A 14,267-nucleotide genomic window follows, 5' to 3' on the forward strand; every position below is an offset into this window, starting at 1 on the left:
CCAAACCTCCTCAAGCTCCTCGTGAAGTATAATTGCTGGTGTGCCTTCTTTGTGATAGAATCAAAATGTCGGGCCTAGGTAAAATTCTCTGAGATCTTGACAGCAAGGAATGTGAAGCTGCTCACCCTTTCCACCGCTGACCCCTCCACGAGGACTGGTGATCAGCTGAATCAGCTCCTTGTGTACCTTTACAAATCTCAATCCCAGTAAATCAGTGATCAAAATTCTTTAATGAAGCTGCACTCAGTGTTTGACTGAAAGTGATAACTTGTATTGTGAATGGAACAATTGCCAGTGCTTCAATGCGTGGGTTTTCTCCGGGTGCTCCGGTTTCCTCCCACAGTCCAAAGACAAACCAGGTAGGTTAATCGGTCACTGTAAATTATCCCACAATTAAGGTTAGCATTAATCAGGCTTTTCAGGGGTTGCTGTGGTGGCGTGGATCGATGGGCCAGGAAGGCCTACTGTGCACTGTATTGTTAAATAAATAAAACCCAAGATTATTGTCACACGCACAATGAAACACGCAGAGCAGTGTCACAGACATATAACATCAGAGGAATCGTATTCGCAAGAAAAAACATACATTAAACAATTTATACAAGAAAAAAACACAACTAGAATAAAATAAAATTAAGTGCATTCTGTGAAGAAAGTAGTTTAGATTTATACTGATGTGCGATCTGGTCATTCAAAGTTTCACACAGAAAATGCTGGAGGAGCTCAGCAGACTGAGTAGCATCTATGGAAAACAGGTTATAGGGTTTTCAGTCTCACCAAGGTCTGTGTTGATCATTGTTGGGATAGCCAAGTGGTCTAAGATGCTGAATTTAGGTCACAGTCTCCACAGAAAACATCTAACCCATCAACTCCCCTCTGGACAGTTGGGTGTTCTTCCTCACCTTGTTTTCTTCAATCATCCACTACCTTTGCTTTGTTGTTCTATGCTAGATTAGGTTAGAAGGTTGGCATAACACCGTGGGCCGAGGGGCCTGTTAGGTGCTGTACTGCTCTGTGTATAAAGTGGTGATTGTGTTGCTGCGCAAAGTAACGATTAGGGTTGTGCAGGTCTGTTCAAGAACTGAGGGGTTGAAGGGCAGAAGAATGGCATGGTTGTGTATCAGTTAGTGCAATCACTTTATGCCACCAGTGATCGGAAGATCGGAGTTTGATTCCTGCGACTGTCTGTAAGGAGTTTGTATGTTCTCCCTGTAGGTACTCCAGTTTCTTCCCACATTCATACAAGAAAGAACACAATTTGAATAAAAGAAACTAAGTCCATTGTAGCCCAATATGTGGGCCCTGTGGAGCAATGAAGCCACTATGGACTTATACTGATGTGCAATCAAGGCAAATGGGTTAGGTTTAATAAGTTGTGGGCATTGGAAGCATGGCAACATATTTTTGGACTGCTTTGGTCATTGACATAAAACACTGCATTTTTTGATGTTTTGTTGTACATGTGCCAAATAAAACTAATCTACTTTTTCAGCAAGTTGGTACATAGCAGTGCTTCACTACAAGCCTCCCTTCTGCAGTTTGCTGACTCCTGTTGTTGAGTCCTCAGGGACCTGAACACCTGATCTGCTTAACCACACAGCAACCTTCCTGCAGCTGAACTCAATCTTGTGCACCTTTGAAGTTAAATCTAAATTAAAATTTGTGATCCTTATCATAAAACAGAATTTATATCCACACTAATTTCACGGTTCACTAGCTTCCATATGTGCAGTGACAGCCTAGATCCATTGATCCAGATGAGGGATTTGGAGGACACCCTAAACCATGATAGATTACAATCTTTAAGCAACTGCATGGTTTGAGTTTGGCCCATTAAAGTTCATAAATTAAAGCTATTCATGGAATGCTGAGGCTGAACAACCTCCCAGCGGCAGGGATGCTCAGCATTGCTTTAAGCAGCTTCCAGACAGGACGACAGTTTGCCATGGCGATGAACAAACTGCATGCTGGGAAAAGCTTGGCACTCAGGATGGCTTCCCTGTCAACTAAGGGGACGCGTGTGGTAAGTTTGATTTGCTGATGCCAGGGCAATTGTGTCAAGTGACAAGTGAGGCTGATTGGTTCAGTGGCGGTAACTTCATTAATTTGGTATTCCAAGATTGGGGGAAAGTGAGAAGAATCAGGAAAGAAGTTTCACTTCATAACGTTAAGAGCACTAAAGCAGGGAAACAATTCCTTCGGCCCATCTAGTCTGTGTTAACCTGATCTTCTGCTTAATCCCATCTGCCTGCATCAAAACTCCTCCCGTCCATGTACTCATCCAGACTTTTAAGTGTTATAGTTGAACCCGCATCCACTCTCTCCCTCCATCTCCATCCCTCTCTCCCTCCTACCATTACTTTCTAATTATGACGTACAACAGAAGAGAATCCCTGAGGTATATTATGTGGAATAGTATTACATATTAAACCAACATTATCCCACATAACATACTCCCTCACTCCCTACCATCTTTTTCTCTTTCTCCCTCTCTCTTTCCCTCCATCTCTTTCTCTCTTCCCCTCTCCCTTCTTTTATCTCTTTTTCTCTCTCCCTCTCTCTGTACTTTACTCTCTCTCTCTCCCCACTACCCCACCCACCCTCTCTCTCCCTCTAAAAGTTTAAGACACTTCCAGGAAGTCCAAATCATTAGCTCGCAAACTCCAAGATCAGAGGAATTGATTGAGTTCTGGGCTGGATGCAGTACTAAGAGTGACTGAATTGTTTAATATGCAATATTATCCCACATAATGTACCTCAGGGATTCTCTCCTTCTGTTGTGCTGGTCATAATTAGAGAATGGATTGCTTCCTCTCTGGGCAGGAGTTGGCCCTGCCTCGCTATTTGTTATAGCAGTGAAGTTTAACTACTTCCTGAGGTCAAGGCATAGAAATCCCTAGAAGTTAGTATCTCTCATCCGTCTATTCATTTCCAATATATCCAACATTAATCCTTGCTTCCTTTTCCTTACCCAGTACGAATAGCATATTAATATTTTCCTATCAGTGTAGGGCATGCCGATAATGTAATACAATGATAGGCTGTAGAATACATTCCAGGGCTTAGCATATTTTGTAATTTGATTGTGATATATGTAAAATATAGAATAGAAAAGAAAGTGGGTTGATTGGGGTTTGATCGACCAGAAGACACAGCTTCAGAATAGAGGGGTGTCCTTTTAGAACAGAGGTGAAGAGGAATTGCTTTCAGCAGAGAGTGGTGAATCGGTGGAGGTCTTTGCCACAGTAAACTGAGGAGGCCGAGTCTTTATGTATATCTGAGGCAGAGGTTGGTAGATCCGTGACTGGTCAGGGCATGAAGGGATACGGGGAGAAGGCAGGAGATTGGTGCTGAGAGGAAAATTGGATCAGCCATGATGAAATGGTGGAGTAGACTCAATGGGCCAAATGGCCTAACTCTGCTCCTATATCTTATGGTCTTATGTGCTTGATTGCTCCAATCTTCCTGGCAACTCCCTGTGTAGCAAGCTCCCAAGTCTTCACTCCTCAGTCTTTGTCCCACCTGCACCATGAACTTCACATACATTTCCCCCTTTTAGTCGGTGGCATCTCCTTGTTACTGGGTACAATAGTGTAAAATGGAATTGGCCTGGTATCACACCTGCCCAGTGAAATTTTTATGCTTTCTTTTTTTACCACTCAGTTGTAGTTTAGTGATGAGTGTACAGGCAGAGTGAATGAACTTCTGCTTTTACCTAGGGTTGGGGAATCAAGAAGGCATGGGGATATATATAAGATATAATAGAAATTTGAGGGACAACTTTTTTTTTTACCAGGAGAGTGGTGGATATGTGGAATGAGCTGCCAGAGGAATATAATAATATGTAAAAGGTAATTGGACAGGGACTTAGATGGGGAAGGTTTAGAGCAGGGATTCCAAAACGTTTTTATGCCATGGACCAATACCATTAAGCAAGGGGTCCGTGAACGTAGATTGGTAACCTCTGGTTTAGAGTAGAGGGATAAGGACCAGTTTGTAGGCAAATGGGACTAACTTGGATGGGCATTTTGGTTGGTGTGGACCACTTGGGCCGAAGATCTCACTTCTCTGATGTTGTGACTCCTGCCTTGGTATCGAAGTGCTCCTGGGCTCCAGCCCCTCCCATGGAATGTCTGCACATCCAGGCTAACAGTCCAACACCACAACAGGTACTGCATCGTTTCCTGCACCCACCTGAGTTTACAACACACAAAATGCTGTGGGAGTGCAGCAGGTCAGGTAGAATCTATGGACCGGAATAAAGAGCCAACAGCAGTCAGGACTCCTGATGAATGGTCTCGGGCCAAAACGTTGACTGCTTACTCTTTTCCATCAGTGCTGCCTGACCTGCTGAGTTTCTCCAGCATTTTTTTTAGCACTGTTCTGGATTTCCAGCATCTGCAGAATCTTTTGTGTTTATGTCTACGACACAGTGGGACTAACTATGTGCAAAAGTATGGCCCAGGGATTTTGTAAAACAGGTTGATTTTGTGTCTCTGGTGATCTACTCTTACTGTGTTTGAGAGAGAGCCGACTCCCTTTCTGTTCTCTCTCTGTTAGCAGGAACATTCTGAAGACTCCAGCAACAGTACTTGTAGTTGTTGTTCAGTGTCACTCGACCGAACCATAGTGACTTCACAGCTCAGTACTTAAAGTATGACCTCTTAAAGTATGAGGTGACTGCAGTTACTATAGAGATAGTCATTATCAGCTAGTCTGTCCAACTTCTCTTTTGATCTTCAGCTAAACTCTTCTCTACCCCCTTCCTTAGCATCAGAATGCAAGAATTCAGTCTGAAGCAGGATCGGGTTTACTATCATTGACATATGTCATGAGATTTGTTGCTTTCTGGCTGAGTATGGGGCAAGATAGAAAAACTGCTTTAAGTTGCAAAAATAAATGCGGAGTGCAAAAGACAAATGAGGTGGTAGTGTTCAGATAAAAGATTAGTTTTATTCACAGTTCCCTCTTAAGAGATCTGGTTTGTCACCTGCTGTAAAACACTCAAAACCGTCTATGAATGTACCATGGAGAGCATTCTGACAGGCTGTATCACTGTCTGTTATGGGGTGGGGGGTGGGGCTACTGCACAGGACCGAGAAAAGCTACAGAAAGTTGTAAAGTTCATCAGCTCCATCATGGGTACTAGCCTCCACAATGTCCAAGGAGCGGTGCATCAGAAAGTCAGCGTTCATTATTAAGAACTCCCGTTACCCAAGACTTGTCCTCTTCTCACTGTTACCATTAGGGAGGAGGTACAGAAGCCTGAAGGCACACACTCAGCAATTCAGGAACAGCTTCTTCCCCTCTGCTATCCAATTCCTAAATAGACATGGAACCTGTGAAACCTACCTATATATTATTTCTGTTTTGCACTGCTCTTAATTTAACTATTTTATATACATAATGATTTACTTTTTTTCTTTTTATGTTATCATGTACTGCATTGAACTGCTGCTGCTAAGTTAACAAATCTCACGACACATGCCGGTGATAACAAACCTGATTATGATTCTGATAGCAAACACGAGAAAATCTGCAGATGCTGGAAATTCAAACAACACACACAAAATGCTGGTGGAACACAGCAGGTCAGGCAGCATCTATAGGGAGAAGCACTGTCGATGTTTTGGGCCGAGACCCTTCGTCAGGGGACTAGGGTCTTAACGAAGGGTCTCGGCCCGAAACGTCGACAGTGCTTCTCCTTATAGATGCTGCCTGGCCTGCTGTGTTCCACCAGCATTTTGTGTGATTCTGATTCTGATTTTCTTTCAGGCGTTCTTACTAGAACAAAGAAACACAATAAAATGAATGAAAAGCTACTCACAAAGACTGACATACAACCAATGTGCAAAAGAAGACAAACTGCACTAGAAAATAAATAAGTAAATGGTAGGATAGTGGTTGGTGTGACACTATTACAGCCCAAGGCATCAGCGTTCAGTTCTATAAGGCATTTGTACATTCTACCCGATGACAGCGCGGGTTTCATCTGGGTGCTGTGGTTTCCACCCACAATCCAAAGCTATACGGGTCAGTAGGAAACTTGGTCATTGTGAATTTTCTGTGATGAAGCTAGTGTTAAATAAGTGAATTGTTGGGTGGTGTGGCTTGTCAGGCCTGCAGGGCCTGTTCCACACTATAAATAAAATAAATAATATTTGACAAATAAACGTGAGTTGTAGAACCCTTGAAAGTGAGTCCATAGGTTGTGGAATCAGTTCAGTGTTGAGGTGAGTGAAGATATCCACGCTGGTTCAGGAGCAAGATAGTTCCAGGGCAGTAACTGTTCCTGGACCTGGTGGTGTGGGAGCTAAGGCTCCTGTGCCTCCTTCCCGATGAGAAGACAGCATGGCCTGGATGTTGTGGTCATTGGTGATTGATGCTTCTTTCTGTAGCAGCACTCCCTCTCAAAGAGCTCAATGGTGGTGACGGACTCCTCCTTGCCAGGTGAAGGTGCCCTGAGGGGAATTGTTGTAAATTCCTGTCCTGTGTCCTACCACAACCATACTGGGATTCTTACATCTCTCCATTAAGTCAAATTTGGACAGAGATAGAACACCACAACACAATACAGTACTTCAGCCCACAATGTTGTGCCGACCTTTAAACCCACTCTAAGATCAATCTAACCCATCCCTCCTACATAGCCCTCCATTTTTCAATCATCCACGTACCTATCAAAGAGTTTCTTAAATGCCCCTGAAGTATCTGCCTCTACCACTACCCCTGGCAGGGTGTTCCACTCACTCACCACTCTTTGTGTAAACTCTTATGTTCGTGATAACAAACCTGATCCTGAAATATTCCAGTAAGTTACTCACTTAACCCTGACTGCTCAACCGATCTCATCACAAGGAATTTCCAGAATGCAAGAGTCCAAAGAAATTGGCCAAGGAAATCCACACCCAATGCACTTCAGTTATTTGTAATGTGCCTTGCTAAATATATCTATAAATAGTGCGTTGATCTTGACAACTGGAACAAAGGGTTGTGATGGCATTGTAAGCAACTGGAGCTGAAATGGTCCATTAATAAAGGAGAGAAATTAGCTGTTAGAAGTGACAGTCATTGTTTTAGTCACAGACCCATTGTTGAAACCATATAATACCGATAGATAAGCTCTTTCCTCTGCTGTGTGAACTCCATTTGTCAAAATAAAATAGTGTTACTTGCTGGAATATTTGCCATGTAAACTTCTGTTTCCTGCATCAAATCCGATTCACATCACCCGTCTTCTCTGGCTCCCAGTCTGACAATGCCTCGACTTTTAAATTCCCATCCTCTCTTTCATTGTTCCCTCACTCGCTCTGTAACCAGCTTTTGGAGTCTCAGAACTAGAATCAAGATCAGATTTATTATTACTGAGTGATATGATAAAAAAAATCATCGTCTTGCAGCAGCAGTACATGGCAAATTCATAAATAGTGCAAAAAAGGAATAACTTTTTCTAAAAGAAAAAAGTTCCAAGGCTATTGACGCTTTTTGCTGAAATGGGTCGGTGGGGTTGGAAGGGGGGAGGTTGTTATGTTGATGTTTGCTGCTGCTTGTGCGGGGGAGTGGGGAGAGGGTTCTGATGTTTCTCTGTTACTCATTCTTTTGGGGTTCTGTTTCTCGCGGATGTCCGTGAAGACAAGTATTTCAGGTTGTATGTTGAATACGTTCTCTGATAGTGAACAGAACCGCTTAGATGGTGAACAGAACCACTTAGAGGGAGATGGTGGAGAGGAAGCTGCTCCGGAATCATTGAGTGTGAGTCTACAGGCTCCTGTACCTCCTCTCTCCTCCGACAGTAGTAACAAATGGTGTGGTTCCTTTTAGCAGTATACGTAGCCTTCTTGAGGCACCGTCTCTTGAAGATGGCTCAATGGTGAGGAGTGTTGTGGCCGTAATTGTAGCTGGCTGATTCTACAACCTCGTGTGATCCTATGCATTGGAGCCTCTATACCAGTTTCAACACTTTCCACAATACGTCCACACCCATTCCCAATCTGAATCACTTCACTAACAGTGGTGATGTTACCAGTTTTCAAAATGAAGTTGTTTTCACAAAGTTTTTCACTCTGTGAAAGAAAAACACCCATTTATTTGGTGTCATCCATAAACTGATGATGTCCAAGCACACATTACAGCTACAGAGTTTTGTTGTAATTGTACACACAGCAAGCTTCTGCAAACATTAATTTGATAATAAGCCAATAATCAGTTTTAAAAGTTTGTTCATCTTTTAGGATGTGGGTGGACTAGTGGTTTGCACAGTCGCTTCACGGTGCCTGCTGTCACTGGTCAGGGTTCAATTCACGTTGCTGTCTGTAAAGAGTTTGTATGTTCTCCCTGTGACTCTGTGGGTTTCCTCTCAGTGCTCTGGTTTCCTCCAACGTTCCAAAGGCGTATGGTTAGTGTTGTTAGGGCATAATCTGGCATTAGGATATGTAGCAAAAATTAATTTCAACAGCAACCAATCTTCAAAACTTGAATGTGAATTGTAAATTGAATTTAAAATGCAGCTCTGAATAATAATCTTCCAGGAGCTGCAGATTGGAGTTGATTGCAAACCAGGAAACATCCATTCCCTGGATGTCTGCATATGCATGAGAGGGGGGTGGGGGGGAAGGAGGGAGAGAGGGAGGGAGAGAGAGGGACAGGGAGAGGGAGAGAGAGAGAGAGAGGGACAGGGAGAGGGAGAGAGAGAGAGAGAGATTCATCTTGGGTGTCAGGAGAGTGGGTGTGAAGAAAGAGGTGTGTGAAAACATATGTGTAATTCAAAGAAAGCATTGTAGATGCGTTGTAACTAGAGAATTTTCCTGCTGTTACCTTTGATTTTCACCATATAAAAATGTCATGTAATATTGGGTCAGGCAGCCTCTTCTTCTAAGTGTGTCTCGAAAGGCTGCTTGTTTTGTTGGATAAACATTTCTGTATCCACTAGCTTCAGTGTCTCTCCAGTGACTTTGTCCACAGCGTTGATGAGCTGTAGTTGTGCTATGTTGATGCTGGCAACATGGTAACATGTGTGGGTGGCTCCCAGTACATCCTTGAACTGTTGTCATCATCGACACAAAATGACATCTTCCACTGTACACTTTTAATGTTCAATGTACATACGACAAATAAAGCTAATCTTTAACTCTCTTACCTCATCGGTGAAGACAAACATTTAATGCCCAACTCTAAATGCCCTTGCAAAGTTGATGGTGAGTCACTTCCTTGAGTTGCGGCTCTCCAGATGAATGCATGGCCGATGCAGTAGGGCGTGGATGAACGTGAGGTACAGTATTCACTTTGGTGGGAAGGACAGGAAGGCAGATTCCTATCTGAATGGAGACACAACAGACCACAGCTGCTGGAACTTGGAGCCGCTGGAGGAACTCAGCAGGTCAGACAGTATCTGTGGAGGGAAATGGACAGTCAAAGTTCAGGTCAAGACCCTTCATCCTTATTGAAAGTTATAGGGCAGACTGTCTGTGTAAAGAGGTGTGAGGGAAAGGGAGGGTGGGGGTTAATACCTGGCAAGTGATAGGTGAAGTCTAAAAGCAGGAGAGGAGCTTTGTTGCCAAAGCTGATCTGAGAAGTTTGGATAAGTACATGCTTGGCAGGGGTATGGAGGGCTATTGTCTTGCTGCAGGTCGATGACAGGAGGCAGATTTACAATTTGGTGTGCACGAGATGGGCTGAGGGACCTGTTTCTGTGCCCTATGACTCAGACAGTGAAGCATTCTCTCACTGGGAGTGCCAGGCTCGATCTCTGGAACAGGACTTAAACTGGCCAACTTCCACCTCAGAGCTGAGAGTGCTAACCACAGAACCAGAACTTTTATTGTAAGGAAGCTTTTTATATATTCTAATTACACAACTTCAGTAAACTATCAATTAACATCTGGACAACAGAAATTCCTGTGCTTAGTTCAATGGGCACCCCTATTAATCCTTTCATCTTACAGATGTATGCATTTTGATTAACAACTTTCTGTCACAAAGCTATTTTATTTTTCTAATGGTGTCGGAACTATAGTTATAAATAATTAAGACAGGAAAGAATATCTTAAGCCAAAGGCATTTTCTCGTTGCAATCAGTTGGTAAAGCATTGCCAAACCACTTCCTCATGTGTGAAATTCCAAGGCATAAAATTTGGATTTCAAAGTATAAAATTCCTTTTGTAACTTCCTTTCTTTATTCATTCATTCGTGCACAGGATGCAAATGCCAGTGGCAAGGCCAACATTTTTTTTTGGCCATCTCGATGTGCCCTTAAGGCCCTGTAAAAAACGCTGTTGAGGAGGGAGTTTTAGGAGTTAGACTCAGTGACCATAAAACATAGGAGGAGAACTAGACCATTCAAAAAAAAGTAGAAGGGTTTCAACTTGGAAGAGTCGACAGTTTCTTTCCTCTATTCGATGATGCCTGACCTGTTCAGTTCTTCCAGCAGACTGTGTGTTGCTCCCGATTCCATCATCTGCAGTCAAGTGTCTCTCCAAATTAAAACAGAAGTCAAGTTTATTGTCATTAACTATAGACATGTACTGTATATAATCATGTAATGCATATAGAAAGGAGACAAAGGTTGTTTGATTCAGGGTGTAAGACACAGTCGTATACACAACACACACAGCACAATAACTTAGGAATGTAAGGATAAAGTCTACAGATGAATCAATCATAAATAACGAACTAAAGTGCATAAATTAAATATTGTAAGGTAAGGAACAGATTAACCAGTAATACCTCAAATGTGATGCGGCAGGGAGTTCAGAAGCCTAATGGCCTGAGGGAAGAAGCTGTTTCCCATCCTGACCGTTCTTCTTTTTATGCATTGGAGTCTCCTGCCTGATGATAGAAAGTCGAAGAAGATGCTGGATGGATGGGTGGGATCCTTAATAAAACTAAGGACCTTGCATATGGAGTGCTCCTGATAAACATTCCCGATGGATGGTAGAGAGACAGACCCCTATTATCCCCTCAGCAGTTCTCACAGTCCTTTGTAGGGACTTCTGGTCAGATGCTCAATTGCTCCCATACCAGATGGAGATGCAACTTGTCAGGACACTCTCAGTGGAGCTCCTATAAAATGCAGTTAAGATGGGGGTGGGGACCCTTGCTTGCCTCAAACTTCTTAGGAAGTGCCCTGCTATACCTTCTTGGTCAGGGAGGTAATGTTAAGGGACCAGGTGGGGTCATTTGTGATGTGAACTCCCGGGAATTTGGCGCACTTAGCTCTCTCTACAGACGAGCCATGTATTTTCAGAGGGGAAGGGTTCATCTGCAACTTCCTGAAGTCCACGGTGATTTCCTTAGTCTTCTCCACATTCAGACCTATACTGTTCTTTTCACACCAATCCACCAGTCCCTCCACTTCCTCTCTGTACTCCGTCTCGTCAGCGTTGTTGATGAGGCCAACCACTGCTGTGTCATCTACACACTTCATGACGTGGATTAAGCTGAATCTGCGACAGTCATGCACTGGCAGTGTGAACAGCAGCAGGCTGAGCATGCAGCCTTGCGGAGCGCCTTGTCCATTAATAAACCTAACTTGTGATTCAATAATTTCAATCTTCCTTTACTGTTTGTTCCACAAGGACTAAGGACAAGTGTAAAGTACAGTGTCATTCCATCTATGCTAACTTGCAAACATATTCCAGCTTCTTCATCATCATGTAATGCTAAGGCTTTATGAGGCATTGGTCAGACTGCACTTATATTGTGGGCAGTTTTGGGGCCCTAATTGGGGAAAGGGTGTGGTGGCATTGGAGAGAGTCCAGATGAGGTTCATGAGATCCTGGGAATGAAAGGTTAACGTATGTGAAGTGTTAGGTGCTCTGGGCCTGTAGTCACAAGTAATTAAAAGAATGGAGGGGGGGAGCTCATTGAAACCTGTCGGCTATTGAACGTCCTAGATAGAGTGGTTGTGGAGAGGATGTTTCCTATAGTGGGGGAGTCTAGGACCAGAGGACACAGATAGAGTGGATGCGGAGAGGATGTTTCCTATAGTGGGGGAGTCTAGGACCAGAGGACACAGATAGAGTGGTTGCGGAGAGGATGTTTCCTATAGTGGGAGAGTCTAGGACCAGAGGACACAGATAGAGTGGATGCGGAGAGGATGTTTCCTATAGTGGGGGAGTCTAGGACCAGAGGGCAGACCCTCAGAATAGAGGGACATCCCATTAGAAAAGGGATGAGGAACAATTTCTTTAGCCAGAGCGTGGTGACTCTCATGACTCAGTAAAGATGTTTAATCCTACTGCTCCATTGTCATGCTGGCTCCGTCTGTACATAACCTGAGATAAATAACTGAATCTGTGAAATTCATTGCACCGTATCCAAGGCAACAGTGGTGTACCTTTGTCATGGAGGCCAGACCAAGGCACAGTTCTCCAAGTGTAATCTCACTAAAGTGCTTTCAGATTGGCTTCCTTACTCTGCTTCAACAGCCTTGCATCAAATCCCACACTGCAGAGCTGAATGTTCAAATTTGGGTTGATAGATGATGGTGGCAGGGTCTCTACCAAAGGTACTCCTTCCCTCTGCTAGCCTGCAGGTCACCCTTGGGCAAGATGTAGCAGGTACCTAGTGCCCCCTCTCCCACCGATCAGGGTCATGTGAAGCCGTGGTGGATGTTTATATGAGCAGCTGGTGAATATCACAATTCTTGGTTATGCAACCACTGATGACAGGCAGGCAATCTCTGAACATAGGAACATAAGAACATAAGAAATAGGAGCAGGAGGTGGCCATCTGGCCTATCGAGCCTGTTCCACCGTTCAATAAGAATTTACTGATCTGGCCATAGACTCATCTCCACCTACCTGCCATTTCCCCCATAACCCTCAGTTCCACTACTATGCAAAAATCTATTCAACCTTGTCTTAAATATATTCACTGATGTAGCCCCCACTGCTTCATTGGGCAGAGAGTTCCACAGATTCACCACTCTCTGGGAAAAGCAGTTCCTCCTCATCGCCATCCTAAATCTACTCCCCCGAATCATGAGACTATGCCCCTTGAAGGGTATCGATAATGACTGCAGTCACCTGTCTTGCAAAGGCACTACTCGGAAGAAGGCAAACCACTTCTGCAGAAAAATTTGCCAAGAGCAATTACTGGCACAGAAGGAACGTGATCATCTGTGCCATTCAACAAGGCACATAACGAGCAAGCAAATAAATGAAATGGTGAGTGACAAGGCACTGAAAGGGTTGGGTATCCTTAGGACTGAGTTGTAACATGAGTCTAAGCCTCCGGGGTCTGAGGGTGGGAATGAATGCAAGACTCTAGTATCATGGCAAAAAAAGGAATAGGGCCCAGAGCTCTAGCAATGGATGTGGAGGTTGTTATCTTATGTTTGGATTAAGTTGCCTCATTTCTTTGAAAATCCATCTAGCAGGTGGTCAACCTGATATCTTTCCAGAGGGCAGTTTCTCGAATTTCATACTATATTTGGAAAAAGATATAAGGGAAGCCTTAATTTTAGTTTAGGTCAGAGATGACAGCTGGCAGAGGGGAGTGGTGCAAAACGTTCAAAAAGAGAAGAGTGGAAAATCACTCCCCTGTGGTCTCGAGAGCATCAGTTCATCAGGCAAGACATTTGGAGCGATGGAGGATGAGAGGTGACCTGATAGAGGTGTATAAGATGATGAGAGGCATTGGTCTTGTGGATGGTCAGAGGCTTTTCCCCAGGGCTGAAATGGTTGCCACAAGAGGACACAGGTTTAAGGTGCTGGGGAGTAGGGTCAGAGGAGATGTCAGGGGTAAGTTTTTACTCAGAGAGTGGTGAGTGTGTGGAATGGGCTGCCGGCAATGGTGGTGGAGGCAGATACGATACGGTCTTTTAAGAGACTTTTGGATGGGTACATGGAGCTTAGAAAATTAGAGGGCTATAGGTAAGCCTAGTAATTTCTAAGTTAGGGACATGTTTGGCACAACTTTGTGGGCTGAAGGGCCTGTATTGTGCTGTAGGTTTTCTGTGTTTCTATGCAATTGTTAGCAGTAATCCACTGGAGAAACTCAGTGGGCTGAGCAGCATTTGTGAGAGGGAAAGATTTGTTGATGTTTCAAGTTGGTACCCTGCATCAGGATTGTGGAATTGTTAGGCAGAATAATCCTTCCTGTCTGCTCCATAACGTTTGCAGTTAGTTCATTTGGAACAAGGGATGGTGAATGTTGTGTATTAGAAAGGAAGGCAAACTTGGTGTCTCTAAAACAGGCATGGGCAAACTACGGCCCGCGGGCCATATGCGGCCCATTAAGCTTTTTAATCCGGCCCGCAGAACTTG

At 43.8% G+C, this 14,267-nt stretch overlaps 1 protein-coding gene across 5 annotated transcripts in view; it reads left to right on the top strand.

Annotated features, from left to right (window-relative positions):
- Positions 1-14,267, top strand: part of sema3bl (sema domain, immunoglobulin domain (Ig), short basic domain, secreted, (semaphorin) 3bl) — a 225,326-nt gene that overhangs the window by 84,238 nt on the left and 126,821 nt on the right. The window contains exon 1 of one of the 5 annotated variants that reach the window (XM_059944007.1): positions 2,016-2,023. The exons of 3 other annotated variants lie outside the window; for them this stretch is intronic. Coding sequence is in view for 1 of the 2 variants with exons in the window: in XM_059944002.1 (XP_059799985.1) it covers positions 9,319-9,376 (58 nt within the window). In the remaining variant the exon portion in view is untranslated. Of the gene's footprint in view, positions 1-2,015; positions 2,024-9,295; positions 9,377-14,267 lie in introns of those variants that run through there. One more of the 5 variants, XM_059944002.1, reaches the window with a different exon arrangement.

This window comes from Hypanus sabinus, chromosome 19, assembly GCF_030144855.1.
Source record: "Hypanus sabinus isolate sHypSab1 chromosome 19, sHypSab1.hap1, whole genome shotgun sequence".
Lineage (NCBI taxonomy): Eukaryota > Metazoa > Chordata > Chondrichthyes > Myliobatiformes > Dasyatidae > Hypanus > Hypanus sabinus.